General features: G+C 40.8%; 1 protein-coding gene and 1 long non-coding RNA gene across 2 annotated transcripts in view; one reads left to right on the top strand and one right to left on the bottom strand.

Annotated features, from left to right (window-relative positions):
• The window catches only part of Orc5 (origin recognition complex subunit 5), a 55,798-nt gene extending 52,402 nt beyond the window's left edge, over positions 1-3,396 (bottom strand). Inside the window, exons 1-2 of the mRNA XM_048433507.3 lie at positions 3,200-3,396; positions 258-350 (exon numbers count right to left, since the gene is read on the bottom strand). Of these exons, the coding sequence (XP_048289464.1) occupies positions 258-350; positions 3,200-3,271 (165 nt within the window). The 5' untranslated portion in view covers positions 3,272-3,396. The remainder of the gene's footprint in view (positions 1-257; positions 351-3,199) is intronic.
• Positions 3,397-3,421: 25 nt separating this feature from the next.
• LOC125399890 (uncharacterized) lies at positions 3,422-14,208 on the top strand. Its single transcript, XR_007231806.3, has 3 exons — positions 3,422-3,644; positions 12,720-12,941; positions 13,325-14,208. It is a non-coding gene; the product is annotated as an uncharacterized LOC125399890 (long non-coding RNA).
• Positions 14,209-15,807: the final 1,599 nt, after the last annotated feature.

The raw sequence follows: 15,807 nt of genomic DNA, 5'->3' as shown, positions 1-15,807 counted from the left end.
CAACTACTAACTACTAGGCACCAAAGAGAGTTCTTGCCCAACTTAGAACTTTTTTACCATCAGGATTTATGTTACTAACTAATAGCTTTTGAGGCTTATATACGTTCAAAGTATTCCAACAAGATTTGGGTAGACATGCTTTCTATAGCTGATGATACTCTAGAGAAAGGAAAATCAGAGTAAGTCACACGGATCCACCCCTCTCCAGCAGCGCAGGAATGAAGGCCCATTAACATCAGGCTCAGGGGCGTCCTTACCTCCAATGCCTTCAACAGAGTTTGTGTCACATAGGTCTTCCCGCTGGCAGTGTGTCCGTAGATAAAGATAGATGGAAAGCTGAAATGATGTCTCTAGGAAAGAAAGGCCCAGTTTATGTCTGGATGAACCCAGAAATGAGCATTTACCCGCCGGTAAGAAAGTTCTATTGGTACAGTATAATACTAAGCCCAAGTTATTTCAATGATGCACGCAGGTAAAGTCTTAGTATTCTAAACTTAAATTCAACTCAAAACACTTTCCCTTATGAAATTATCTTGAAAATTTATATGTGGCCATTATTAGCCATGTATCATATAACCGTAATTTTATTATTACATGGGTTTGCACATACAAACCCCTGTATTCTCAACTTTCTAAGAGATTTAAGAGATTTTTTTTCACGGGCAATTTCACCTATACTATATTTTAAATATTTTTCAAAGAATCTAATGTCTTTGTCGGCTACAATTTCATTATACATTTTATTGTTTAAAACTAAAACAATGGAAAACAAGAGACATTTTTGAAGTCTTATTCCTAGGAAATCTCAAATACTTCTGATTATGCATAATCATTTATCTTGGCATAAGTGTATATATTTCCTCAAATCAAACATTGATGGAATCTACATAGTAATATCAGATACAGGTGTATAGTTCCATGGTATATCCCTTGCTTAGAATGTGTAAGGTCCTAGATTTGATCCCTAACACCACGAAAAAGTTAAAACGCATATGCAGAGATGGCTTTGTCAGAAGCAAACTATCAAATAATATCAATATTTATGAGATAGCCATTAATTGCTGATAACTATAAGATACTGAACAGTTAAAGACAGATGAGACTCTGGAGGGTTAAAATCTACTGGGGAGATCTAAATTTTAGAAATTATTTCAGATACCATTTCATAAGCAGAAAGGAAGCTTATGGCCACCTTCAACAGTTTTTTTCAAAGCTAGAAGAAATCTCCTTTATGCTTCCACACTTGCTTACATCTACTATTTGGTGCCTAATACAATATTCCCTGCCCCACCGGGTTTCTATCGCTGTTATAGCATGACTAAAAGCAACTTGGGGAGGAAAGGGTTTATTTCAGCTTCAGTCATAGTTCAACATGAAGAGAAGTCAGGACAGAAACTCAAGGCAAGGACCTGGGAGGAGGAACGGATGCAGAAGTCATGAAGGAAGGCTGCTTACTGGATTGCTCCCCATAGCTTGCTCAGTTTCATTTCTTTATGGCTCAGACCACCTTCCCCAGTGGGCTGGACCCTCACACATCAATCACTAATTAAGAAAATGCCCTGAAGACTTGCCTACAATCTGTTGCAGGCATTTTCTCAGTTGAGGTTCTCTCTTCCCAGATGACAACAGTAACCAATACATTCCCCCTTAATAACAACTTTTATATTGTTACCTAGAGTTTAAAAAGATCTCTTACACTGTTACTTTTCACGTTCACAAACCTTCCCAAATAACAAGCCAGAATCTGCTACAGTGCCTTCCATAAAGAAGGTGCTCAGAAAATATACACTTGCTAAACAAATGATCATCGTCTAAGCATCATGGGCTAGTTGCTTATTGTTGTTATTTTGGGATTGTTATTGTTGTTTGGTATTTATTTGCTATAGTGGCTCTTTGTATTTTCCACACGCAAACTTCCTTGAAGAAAAACACTGCTTTTGCTAAACATAATTTGCTAAAAGTACTCCTCTTTCTGAGTACTTTTGGTTGGAGTAATCTGGGTGTATCAAGTCGAGTGAAGGAATGTATAGGGCACAACCAAGTTTGTATTTCAATAATATGGGTAACTCTAACTGAATGCACTAAAACTAGAAAAGTCGACGCAGCTGATCTCTAGCTTAACTGATGTGACCCCTTTAGATGGAGGTACTTTTGATAGGTCACTTTAGACTCAATTTAACACTCAGCTGGATGAAAATACATTTTTAAAAGCCAATTAAATGTAGATAAGATCTGTAGTGGCATTCCAACTGGATTTTAATAAAGCTTGCCTGGGGATTGGGAAAATAAAACAGGCAGCCTGGTCAGCCTTACAGCTAGGCAGTAGTAATGCACATCTTTCATCCCAGTAGCCACACTAGTTACCACAGAAAACGGGCAGTGCATGCCTTTAATCCCAGAGGTGCACACCTTTAATACCAGCCCTAGAGAGGATTAGAAGACAGGAGGAGACAGCTCTCAGACACAGTCTCATTATGAGATTCCTGGAGTCTGGATCGCCAATTCGGAATGAGGTCGTGGTAAGAGCCAGTGGCTGGCTGCTTTGCTTTTTGGATCTTCAGGTTGAACCTCAATTTCTCTGAGTTTTTAATCGTGCTTCAAAGATTCAAGTGAAATTAATTCTAACTAATGAGAACAATGCAAAAGGCACACGAGAAATGAACGGTACCCCTGTCTATGAAAAGCAATCTCTAGGTGTGTTCCTTTCAGTGGAGTTCTCCCACCTAAAGCATCTCATCTGCTAGTCAGGGAGGGAAATCCAGATGAGACCGCCCCTGGCTTTTATAATTCTGGAAAAGCTGCAGGACTTTAAAGGCTAAAATACAGCATTATCCTAAGTGATCTTGAAGCCAACCACCTCTCTGTATTTGACTTAATCTATACCTCACTGCAAGGGGTGAACTTTCACTTTATGAACACTCTGCAAACAGACTTCTTACATAAAGCTTGTGCAGTAGCAACCTGCACAAGCTGTCTGGGGCTCACACATTCGCCAAAGCACGGCCCCATCGAAAGGAGGACCTCTTAGGCAATGTCCCGGGGAGCAGGCCAGCCCTGCCTCTGATGTCTCTAAAATGGACTGAGAAGTTTCTCTGGGTAAGAGAAGATGTTCTGCCGACTCGCCATCCACACACTACTCCTGCAACAGACCCAGGACGCGCTGAACTCGGGAATTGGGGAAACGGTGCGACCACAATACCTCTCCAAACAGGGACTGCAAGGTGGACACCTGAGCCTCTCGACAGAGCACCAGGCTCTCCACGTGGGACATTCTGACGGGTCCCACCCGAAACCGCAGGGTGGGTAGCCGCCAGTCAGCCGGCAGTCTATTCCGGCCGATTTCACGATGCTCAACCACCAGCTTCCCTCCCGGAAGCGCGGAGGCTGGGATGCAGGCGGCGCCGGCGCAATGCAGTGACGTCACAAGCCCGCGCAGCGAGGCCGCCGCTCTAGCCTCCCGGGCGGCGGTTCTCAGTGCTCGGCGCCCTGCGAATGCTCGGCGCCCTGCGAATGCTCGGCGCCCTGCGAATGCTCGGCGCCCAGCGAATGCTCGGCGCCCTGCAAACGCACAGCTGTGCAGCCCTAATCCTGGGAGGACGGGGTGAACGGCGGGGGCCTCTCACGACACGCCTCGGGTGGCTTCGGTAAAAAAATACCCAGAGGCTTCCCCCTGGTAGAAACTGAATGACATTCGGCGCGAAAGGGAGCTCTGTGGGATTTAATAAATTTAAAGTAATGTTTCGTTTGTTTGTGCAAGCTTGGAACGAGATGTAGAAGTGTAAGAGTGTTGGTTAGGGCAATGGGAGTCAACATAATGCTATCCTCAGCATACGCCTTCTTTACATTTGTATTTATCTGTAGGACACCTAGAAGCAAGATATTTGAAGAGCCTTGAAATTAAAGGAAGGATAGAAATAGAATAAAATGCGTCTTAAAAGACAGGGCTTTGGGGCCCTGAAAAAAAAAAAATTGGTCTGGGAGCATTGACTCAACTATTTATGAACGTTGAGACGCTAGGAGGATCTTTGAACTTTCATTTAAACTTCCTTATATATAAAATAAGGACAGCGGTAGATTATTTCTAAGAATAGAAGGTAACGTTCACAGTGGTGTCTGCTACAGATAGATGTTAAAGCCAGTGCAAAAAGATAAAAAAAAAAGGTGCACCCAGATTCGAAAGAGGCTCACTATGTATTACTGAACAGTACAGCTGCCTACGGAGGAAATAATCTAGTTGCTTCTTCAAAAGAGACGCTAGCCTAGCTCTGACAAGTCAACGTGCAAGGCCTCCAGGTGTAAGACAACTGTCCTCACACAGTGGCAACGAAGAACTGTGAAGTACTTAAGAATGAAATGGACCCAATAAAATGGACCAAATAAAAAGGCCTGCACACACACACACAAAAAATACTGAATGACAATAAAAAAGACATTTCTAAAAACAACTGTACTGCATTGTAAGAATTATGTTTGTTAAAATTAACCTGGTTTTCCCAAAATGATAATGCAGATTTAATAAATAAATAAATAATAGAGGTTTTGGTATTTGGGGCATTTTTTTTTTTTCTGTTGCTTGACTGAAAATGTCCTCCACAGACTCAGGGAGTGGCACTATTAGGGGGTGTGCCCTGTGGGAGGAAGTGTGTCACTACAAGTAGGCTTTTAGGTTTCAAGTGCTCAAGTCAGGCCCAGTTTCTACCTCTTCCTGCTGCTTGCCTATTTGGTTATAGAACTCTGGGCCCTTTTTTTTTTTTTTCAGCACCATGCCTGACTGCGTACCACCATGCTTCCCACCATGATGATAGTGAACTAAAATCTCTAAACCTGTAAGCCAACCCAAGTTAAATGTTTTCCTTTATGAGTTGCCATTGTCATGGTTTCTTTTCACAGCAATAGAAACCCTAAAATTGCTTGTTTATTTACTTTTGGTAAAAACTGATTGCTGGAGATTCAACAGCTATTTCATGAAAAAAAAATATACACTGATATAAGCACATTAAAAGATGTTCAGGAACTGGAGATAGGCCTTAAATTGTTAACCCTGCAGGTTTGAGGACCAGGCTTTGGCTCTTAGATGTTCCTGTAAAATGCCTAATACAGATGGTTCTTGCTTCTCCCAGTTCTGGGGAGGTAGAAACAAGAGGATACCTGAGATCAACTAACCAGTCTAGCTGAATCGTGAGCTCCAGATTCAGTGAGAGACCTGCCTGAAAAAAGTAAGGTAGTGAGAGACCCTGCCTGAAAAAAGTAAGTTTGCTTGAGGAAGACACCTGTTATACCTGAGTAACGAGACTCCCCATGAAACCACCATGGAGCAGACTTACTGACGCAATCACGCAAAGGTTTGTTTATTGTTTTACAGGTTTGCAAGCAGGGGCTTTGTCCCATACACAGAGGGTGAGGGAGGAAGGCCTCTGTCACAGTCCAGGGGGTCTTCAAAGGGAAAATCCCCCAAGCAGGGAAGTTACATGCCTTGGCATTACCGGATTGGGTAGGGGAATAGTTGGTTTCAAGTCAAAAGGGGATTTTTGTAACTTTCCACAAAACTGCCTGGTAACTGTAAAAAATCTTGTTTGTCTAGCTTCTGATTGGTTGTCCTCAGATCTCTGGGCAGCCCAGGCAATTTTGGGGCTGGTCGTGGCTTTTCTCTGAATTTACAGGTACATGGGGTGGGGCACCTGGGGTGAGGTGCCTGCTAGGTTAAATGCTCACAAAGATGGGGCCTTGGTTTAAAATGGCGTCAGTCTTGTCTCTTCACCACCCAGCGTCAATGCCCAGCCTACAGTCACACACGTTGCTTTGCAAGGCCGCCGGAAGACATGCTTCCTTCCTCTGTGTCTACACAGTCAGAGATCAATGTCATGAGTGGTTTTTCCGTGGGCTGCCCTGAAACACGTGGTCTGTAGTCTGCAGAAATGTCAGGTGATGAGGAGATATTATGACTATGAAGTCTCACTGTACAAAAGTGCTGGGGAATCTAAACTCAATGCTCTAGTTACATAGCAAGTGCTTAACTAATAGCCCTCTCTCTGCTCCCCTGCCTACGATTTATACCCACTTTAAAGTAGTTTAGGCCTTTTCCGTAGAGTTTATAACGTGGCTAGCTAAAAGCTATGCACATTTATTGGTTGAAGAACACTGTAAGAATTCAGTCTTCCCTTTCATATTTTGTACTTTTATTGTAGTACATTTTAAAATATACTATAAAAACATTGCTACCGTTTTTGCTAAGAAAAAAATCAGCGGTGTCAGTAGTGAAAAACTTTCTGTAATCAGGACAATTAAAATATCTAGTTAGCTCATGGGTTCCATTTGCCTATCTAAATGTTGGTAATCATGCTGGTAGTCAAAAATTTTAGTTTGAAAATATAATTAAATTGTATTACTACCCCTATGCTGAATGTCAAGTCATGTCACATTGAACATCACAGATTTTGGAAGTTAAATATCTTGGAATGGCTACAATAAAAACATTAAATGCACTTATACTAGCCTTTATGCAACTACTTCCACAGCTAGTTTTGCTGGAAAGCGGCATGCCTGAGACCTTTGCAGGTCCCATGGCGGGTGGGTCCAAACCACAGTTGCGTGAGGGACAGACAAATATGCCAACAGGCAGACCTTGAATGTGAAGTTTTATTTAAAGGAGGGTATTGAGAGAAAGGTGGGGGTAGAGAGAATGGGAGAGAGAGAGAGAGAGAGAGAGAGAGAGAGAGAGAGAGAGAGAGAGAGAGAGATAGACGGGGGGGGGGCAGATAGACACCGAGGGGGGAGGAAGAGGGAGGGAGGGAATAAGGGAGGGAGGGAGGGAGGGAGGGAAAGGGAGGGAGGGAGCGAGGGAGCGAGGGAGGGAGGGAGAGGGAGAATGAGAAGGGAGAAGAGGCAGAGAGCTGTCTGTCTCTTCAGAAGAATGGCAGTGGGGAAAAAGACCAGGAATGGGTGGAGCTTATCTCTTAAAGGGGTCTTTGCACCTGCATAATGACCTAGTAGCCACAGGTCCCTGGGCTGGCTAGGGTCCTTACTGCTTGGGTTCATCCTGCCAGCGGACAGGCAGGCCAGTATAATCCTAACAAGTTTCATGTACAAATCTGAGTTTTTTCTTGGTTCGTCTCTTTTCATACAGATGTATTGGTCACACTCCCTTGGCTTTTGTTTGAGAAGAAACTCATTTTCACTTTCCTTTCTAGCAGATATTTTAGCTGAGTCTAAAATTTTGAGAAGAGGACTTTTGTTTCCCCAGCACTTAACATTACCATTTCATTGACTTCTGGGTTGAATGATTTTGGACAGACGATCATAATTATTTTTATATATGCTTAATTATTTTTTCACCTTTCACATATTTATATATTTTTATATATTTATATTTATTTATTTTTAAGCCACCTTTAAAATATTCTTTTTATATGGTTTTCAGCATTTTGGATATGATGAGCATAACTTCTATTTTAATTCTGTTTCCCTGTTAGTGTTTCTCAGAGGCTATGGGATCTTTAATTCGATTTTTCAATGTTTGAAAAGAAATTCTTAGTCATTCTTGTCGTGATTCAGCCACAACATGGCTGACACTTCCAGGCTCCAGGGCTACGCATGTGCAGAGAAGCCCTCAAGTGTGACCCACGTACGGCATGGTTGCATCACCTACATATGACGTAGCTGTATGAGCCCTCGCGCGCATGCATGAACTCCATCACCTGCGTATGACGTAACCACATCATCCACCTGTGCACGTGCACCGGGAAGTCCTAAAAAGCTGGATGCGCCATCTTCAGCTCTCTCTCTTTCTCTCTGCACACCAACCTTACCAGGCCTGTACAGCCTTCCCCATGAATGCCTAAGCAGGTTTGTTGCATGTTCCATGTTTTCTTCTTACACACGCCAGGTAATTTCAATTCTCTCTTCAAAGAGTTCTATTTTTCTTTCTCTTCCCTCCTGAAATTTCAGTTACCATGATTCTATTTAATATAATTAATATGTTCCATTTCGGCACCTTAATCTCATCAACTACACTCGCAAGTCTATGGTTTTTCAAACTTGGTTATTTCTTGTGGTCTACAATCAAGTTTTTACTATGTTTTTCCATCAGTTTTGTCAGATTTACTGGTGAAACTAACAAATTTCACGATTCGCTATTGTGTATGCACATGTTAATCTTCCTGCTGTAACCACACACGTGGCATGAAGCACCAGAAAGTAATGATAAAGACCTCCAGAAATAGATTGCATAAAGCTTTATTAACTTGGAATTTTTATGAATGGTAATGATAAAGGAACAAAGACTGCAGAGAGACATTGAATAATAGGAAAAACCTACAAAATTAAATCAGTCAGTATACTTTAAAGATATACTGACTGATTGTGTGGTGATGGCTCACACCTTTAATCTCAGCACTCAAGAGGCAGAGGCAGGCAGATCTCTATGAGTTCAAGGCCAGCCTGATTTACAAGAGCTAGTTCCAGGATAGACTCTAAAGCTGTAGAGAAACCCTGAATCAAAAACCAAAAACAAAACAAAACAAAGATTTACTGACCTCAGAATGAAAACCAGGGCATGTGTTACTTTGGGGAAGGGGTTTTCATTTTGTTTCCAGAGGAGAAGAAAAGCTATGGATACCATCAAAACTGATAAAGATTTGATTTTGAACCTCTTAGTTAGATGAGATGATAGTTCATCAAACATCCTGGTCTTTTAACCTAAACAAACCTATAAAACTAACAAAGTTTTTCATTTGATCAGAAGTAACTTGCCAAAAGACAATCTCCCCAAAATTAGGGATGGAGAAGGGTTCTGTTTCTGTCTTTTCAGGAGAATAAAGGTATCCAGCTAAAGAATCTGATGACAACTGGACAAATAAAGCATTTGAAGGAAAGAACAAATTATCCAGAAAAAAAAGTTCCAAGAAAAACAGTAAATTGGCTTATTGTTATATCATATTTCCAACAGGGTAAAGTTTCATAAATCTTTCCCAATGTTTGTTTCTGCTGTTCTCTACAGACATATAATGTAAATCCTTTTTTTGTCCCAGTCCAGTTAAAGATTACAGTTGGCTTTGGACTTGGAGTGTGGCTCTTCCTTTCTCTAAACCCAAGCATGCTTTTTAAAGTAAGAAGAGCCACTTGATATGGGACAGAAGAAAAACAAATATTTAGGGACTACTTTATTCCCACTAATTTCATAATCTTATGGTTTTATATTGACTCTTTAATAGCTTTTTTATGCTATAAATTTCATAAGATTAATATATATTAATATATCAATACATATATATTTATTAATATATATGTATTGATATATTAATATATGTATGTATATATACATATATATTTACACACATATATATGTAGTTTCTAACTAATTCTAGAAAAAGGTTTCATCTACCTTCCTGTACATAATTATTTCGGGTTTGAGTCTCTATCAGTTTTCTGCAGTGAACCATGAGCATGCCTAACTGTGATCGTTGACTTCTCCAAAAAGAGATTGGGACCTCACAACAATGATTCCTCCAGGATTATATCACCACAAAGTTGAAAAACACCACCTAAAGATCGGCTTTTGACTACAAAATGCTCAGAATAATTTTGAGGTGGCTAGCTGAGATGATCCAACCTAGCAGACTACTCTAGCCAGTTTTGAGACAAAACCCTGCACTTCCTCATCACACAGAGATTGGACAGCAAATGATACAGCTACCTCTCCCAGGACTTGTCAATTAACGCAAATTTTTCTTTTGAGAATCCCCTAAAGATGCTGTCACCCCCAGAGAGCAGGAAATAAATTTAAGAATACGAGGCCCACATTCATTCCCAAGAGGTGGGGTGGGTGGTTTTTTGTCATTCATTGGGTTAATGGGTATTTGTCATTGTTTAGGGAGATTGATTACAAGCTGTTATTGGCTATGGTCAGCAAAAGAAAGTTCAACAAAGGAGATTAGATTCAGAGTTCTTGTTCTGAAAAGAAAAAAGGGGATACAGATATGATAGGATAAAAGGGTAGATTATTGAATCTACCCTGAAAAGAAAAAAGAGAGGATATAGATATGATATAAGAAAAGGTAGATTATTGAATCTACTTTTAGAAAGCAACTGTTTTTCAAATATTTTACATTGGGTTGAGTTTTTGTATATGGCATACAAATTTTATATAGTGATATAAAATTGAGATTAATTTTTAAAAATGTACCGTACTTACATTTCTAATTTTGTTCAAGGTAGTGCACCTATACAGCTCATTTAACAATGTAATGCAAATTTCTAGCTTTTGAAAGTTATTATCACCAACTGTTTAGGATAATAAGGAAATTCAGGTTAGTAATTAGTCACCTATTACAATCAAACTTGAAGTCACATTAGATATGCTTTCACAGTCAAACATAGACATATTTTAAATAGACAGGTCATCTTCAAACACTTCAGTGATATACAGAATATGGCATTTAAGATGTTTTAATAACATACTTAATACTTTAATAACAATGAGACATCAATGTACTTCAGAGAAGATGATGGACATCGAAGAAACTCCACAGGGAGTTTACTTTCATTGTGGTGAATGTAAACTACTGGGCAAGAACATGTCCTTGCCTTGACTGTTGACAGAATGCTATCCTAATTGGACAAAAAGAACACAAAAGCAAGTGACTGCCAAACATTGTCAGGACAAGGCATAGCAGTCCTTCAGAATATCCTGCTCCACAGAAAGTCTGCCAAATATTCTAGGCCTGAATGCATGGACGTGGCCATTGAATGTTTGATTTTGACTAGTCTTGAATGTATGAGTTTACTCTGTTCTGTGTGTCTTCACTGTAGCTCAGCGGTTGCTGTTACAGCCAGTCACACAGGCTCAGAATTTATCTCTGGGTTCTTTGGTCATTGGCTCTGATGTAATAGATATTCAAATGTTAATTGAATATAGGTAGTATTAAAATTGTTTTACACTATTCTGCTTTATTGAACAGCTGGCTCTGGGATGGGGTTTTCACTCACTATTTTTCAGACCCAGACTTGATTTTAAAGTCTCTATGTTCATGGCCAGTGTCAAAAACTGGTGGGCAGAAAGAACAAGAGTAAAGTGTAAGTTTTCTGGATATAGTTAAAAATCTATAATATTTGCCACAAAAATAACTCAAAACTTAAACACAGGGTTAATAGTCAAAGGGTTACATGGGCAATATTAGGAAAAGACTCGATCTATCAGTGTTGATAGTTCTAGGGAAATATTCAAATGTGCTAACTTTGTTCTGCTTCGAAATGATTTCCTTTACTAAAATATGTCAACCCAAAACATGCTTTTTAGGGTTAAAGTCCTACTCTGAAAAGGTTCAAAATTGCATTGGAATCCCAAACACTCAGTGATATCATGGCCAACTAAACTTAGGGCCCCAACTATTAAGCAACAGAAATTGAGATATTCCAATCTAATGATACAGTAAGATGGTGACCTTAAACAGTCTGGTAAGAGGACATGGAGCAGTTTTTTAACCTATAGGCCGTAAACTTTTGGTTTTAAAAGACATTTTTACAGGAATAGTCTAAGGTTGCCTGCATGTCAGTTGTTTGAATCATGATTCATAGCAGTGCACCACAAAAAATTGAAAACCATTAGCATAAAGGTATATGTCTAACCCTTTTGTTTTGCTAGCATTGTTAGGCTGTAACTGGGTCATACAGGGGACTGTTATGTTCTAAGGGGGTACACTATGTAAGTACCAGAAAAGTTCCCAGTCTCCTTATGGACTATGTTTATGAGCTAAAAAATATCGTGTCTTAGTACTAATAGTCAGTCACCTTATAAAGGGTCAAATTCTTTGATATGTTCTGAGTAGCTTCTTGTATATGTTTTCAGGGCGTTCATAACTACTTTTAATAGATAATGGTCCTAGGATTATTCAGAGATCTGAGACTATGTCATTGAAAATGTTTAGTAAAATACCCTCTCATGATAAACATGCTGGCTCCTGGAAGAGCTCCTAACTCCTCCAAAGAAAATGATGGGCACAGAAGAACCTCCACCTGGAGTTTGCTTTAAATGCGGCAAGGCTGTCACCTGCTGTTCACCTCAACTGCTGCCAAGACCCTATCCAGACTGTGGTCAAACAGGACACTAGAGAAATTTATTCCCCATTTTACTTACACAAGTAGGCCAGTTTCTGCAAGTTCCTGCTCCATGGGAAAGTCTCTAAGATCTTCTGGACCTGGCAGCCAAGGACTGATACTACCTTCAGACCTCTGCCCAACAGACGCAAAGGAACCTGGGATAGCTGTCTAGGTAGCCCGTAGGTCTCTGACATTTGAGTTGGTTCTTTGCAGATCTCTGATGATGTTTGATGACTATACTAGTGATGGCTTCTCCGGCTTAACAGTTCCGTTCCCGAGGCTGCAGTCACCTTATTAGCTCATTAGTCCATTATTAAGTAAAGCTACAAGGTTTCTCATTTTTAAAGGGACAGACAGGTTTGCCTTGTTCACAGGCTCCTTGTTAAAGGAGAAATAGGTTTCAGGTGTAGCATGCTTTACAATGACTGTTCTCTAATAAGTGCTTATGTCTCTGATAAATAATTAAAGTCCATACAAGGTTCCAGCTCTGATGTTGCAAAAAATGTTGATGGTATATAAAGGTCTGAGAATGTAAACACTTAAGTAAATTCTGAGTGTCAAAAAATGTTCACACTTCTTAGAGCCTTTACTGTGACTCCGTGGTGTAAATCTGTTGTGTTTTACAGATACCTGTTGATGGCCTCTTCTACTGTGAATCTGCTGTGGGATAATCTTTTGTATACTGTGAAGATTTGTCACTCAGATTGGTTTGATTAAACCTGATTGGCTGGTAGCCAAGCAGGAATTATGGAGGGACAACCAAACTAGAAGAATGATGGGAAGAAGAAGCGCAGAGTCAGAGGGGAAGTCAGTCAGCTGCCGAGGGAGCAGGATGTGTAGAAAATGAGGTAACAAGCAATCAGCTCCATGGCAAAACATAGTTAAGAAATGTGGGCTAATTTAAAATGTAAAAGTTAGCTAGTAATAAGCCTGAGCTATTGGCGGAGCATTTATAATTATTTATACTGAGTCTCTGAGTCAGTTATTTGAGAAGCGGCTGCCGGTTGTTTGGGAGTAGGCACTCAGGACAGGAAACCTCCACCTACATGAATTTGTAGTGCTCATATATCTAGAACTTTTATCTACTTTGATAAAATAAAATTTATGTAATATTCAAGGAATCAAAGTCATAGGCTTAGGTCCACCTGTCACAAGTCAAATGAAAAGTTCTGAATGTAATGATTTTAAGTTCTTGAATCTTAACCTCTATTTCTTGTCTGTATCTCAGCAGATTTCTACTTGGTTGACAGACACACTGTCCAGGGAGTGCATACAAGTGTCAAGCTGCTGAGTTCTGGACTTGCTGAAAGCTGATCTGAACCAGTCCAGCTGATATGATTGCTCCCCTTCCCTTCACCTGGATCAGCTAACGGGATGCTTCTGATAAATGCCCCATGGCCCAGCCTTAACCAGTCTTTCAGCCTTCTTGGACCCTGACAATTGATGCCCTAATTCAGCTGGAAGCAGCTGTAGAAGAAAGTACATCGTCCCTGTACCCATGACATGCTGAGAAAGGCTGAATCCTAACAAAACTCCCTGACAAATTTGATAATGGGAACGGTGGGGCCTTTCGTTGCAGTTCTACTAATCATAATATGTGCACCCTACTGTTGAACTCTATCTCTCACTTCATTCATAGGAGGATCAATGTGCTTAAGCTCCTAGTCCTGCAGACCCAATATGGTCCCTCACAGAACCCGGACCCCTGACATCAATGATTTGATGACCTACTAGAAGAGGGGGAAAGTTAGATCCTAGTTATCAGTATTTTGTCCATTTTGCCCTGAGCTGCTACCCACAATTTTCTGAGGTTACTCACACAGGTGTTAACCATGAACATTCCACTCCCTTCTGATTGGTTGGCCCAGAGCCCGTTCAAATCACCAAACCACAGAACTCCCTGAAAGGCTAAAAGGGTATCACTGTGGAAAGTTCCTAATGGCTTCTCCATATTACATTAAGATTGGAGCTGTCTCTTTGTGGTTTTCCCCTTTAAAACTGGTGGATGCCCTGCCTTGGTGGTACAGTTTGTAGCCCAAATCCTGTTGCCTCTCTGATATCAGTTTTTCTAAGTAAATTTTTGGTTGGCTCAAACCTGGTCTTTTGTATGGATTATTCCTGTATTCTTGGACCCTAACATTCCCATCAGTGACAGGATTGATGTATGCAACTTAGAGGTTCAAGAAACTTATACTCAACAATTTGTCCAGACCATGTACGTGGTGGAGCCTGGAAACTGCTCTCCAGCAAGTTGCCAAAAGGAGGTACCAATCCTTAAAACATCTCCATTGATTTCCAAAACACCTGCCTTCTGTTTGCTTTCTTTAAGATCAAACTTGAGATTGCTGTCAATGTTGGCCCGAGAATCAGGGAGATATTGGTCCTGTAGGAGACAAGATGTGTATTCAGGAAGGCGGTCTACCTTCTATGCAGAATGGGTGGTTTTTGCATCCTAATCACGAACCCATGGCTCCCCAGCTGGGAGATGGGGGTCACGGGTTAGTTTTACTCTAGCATCTATCACAGTCATCCATCTGGCTTGATCAAAACACAATGGGTTTACGACCCATTCTCTCAACCCTTAGGTATAGACAAGGCAGAAGAAATGGTCCACAGCACTCAAATGTCCTTACATCCCTAACATCATTCTTATTAGATGACATAAATCCCAACACCTCTGTCTTCATGGTCGCTCCATCTGTTATTTCTGACCTTAAGCTCTGATTACCAATCCCTAAACAACACTCTGTTTGGCCACTTAAGAGAGTGCTGTTTGTGGGACCCTCCCGCGTCACCATTTGTATCCTCACCCACTGAACTACCAGACTCCCTTACCTCCCTGCTTATTAATTGCTCTGAGCCAAATTCCACTGCCACCTTTATCTCTCCCATCTCTCTTTCTTCGGTGTTGGAGGCTGTTTTAACTTCTCAGGGACACACTTTGGGCACACAGGATTCCTCAGATTATAATAATACCTTGACTCTGAGCCGGCCCTTATGTCCAAATGTTCACAGTGCCTACCTAGATCCTCTATTGATGTCTACCCTGTGGGTGGTTTGGTACTTGTGTGTGTACTGGTGTACCTTCTCCTAAAATTAGAAGTGGTACCTGACAAGGAACCCTTGCCAATTCCCATCACAGGCCTTATAGTGGCACAGGATGAGAAATGAGTGCTTCAGGTCTGACCCCTTCTTGTGGCCGTGGTAATGCCCACTGACATCACCATTGGCATGATGGGACTGACGGTTGTGGAATATTAAACTATGGAAAGATGCGTTACTATGGTTTATCCTGTGGAATATTACTTTAACTATGTAAAGGTGTGTTATATTTGTTTCTGCTGCCTGTTGTTTTTTTTTAACAGTGCAAAGATGTGTTACTTTTGTGGATGCTGCATTTGTTTTACTATGTAAAGTTGTGTTACTGTTTCACCTTGTCTGCCTAAGGTACCTGATTGGTCTAACAAAAAGCTATTGGCCGAATGGCCAATAGCTAGGCAGGAGAGGGTTAGGAGGGGTTGGCAGACAATAAATAGGAAGAGAAATCTAGGCTTAAGAGAAGAAGAGAGGAGAGAATGAGGGAGATGCTTGGGACCAGAACTCAGGCAGCCACCAGTCAGCCAGACATAGAGATAAGAGAAAAGTAAGATTAAAGAAAGAGAGGGAAAAAGCCTCAAAGCAAAATGTAGATGAAGAGAAAGAGGTTAATTTAAG

This window comes from Myodes glareolus, chromosome 27 (assembly GCF_982192425.1).
Source record: "Myodes glareolus chromosome 27, mMyoGla1.1, whole genome shotgun sequence".
NCBI classification, from domain to species: domain Eukaryota; kingdom Metazoa; phylum Chordata; class Mammalia; order Rodentia; family Cricetidae; genus Myodes; species Myodes glareolus.
This window is presented reverse-complemented; position numbering and strand designations above follow the sequence as displayed.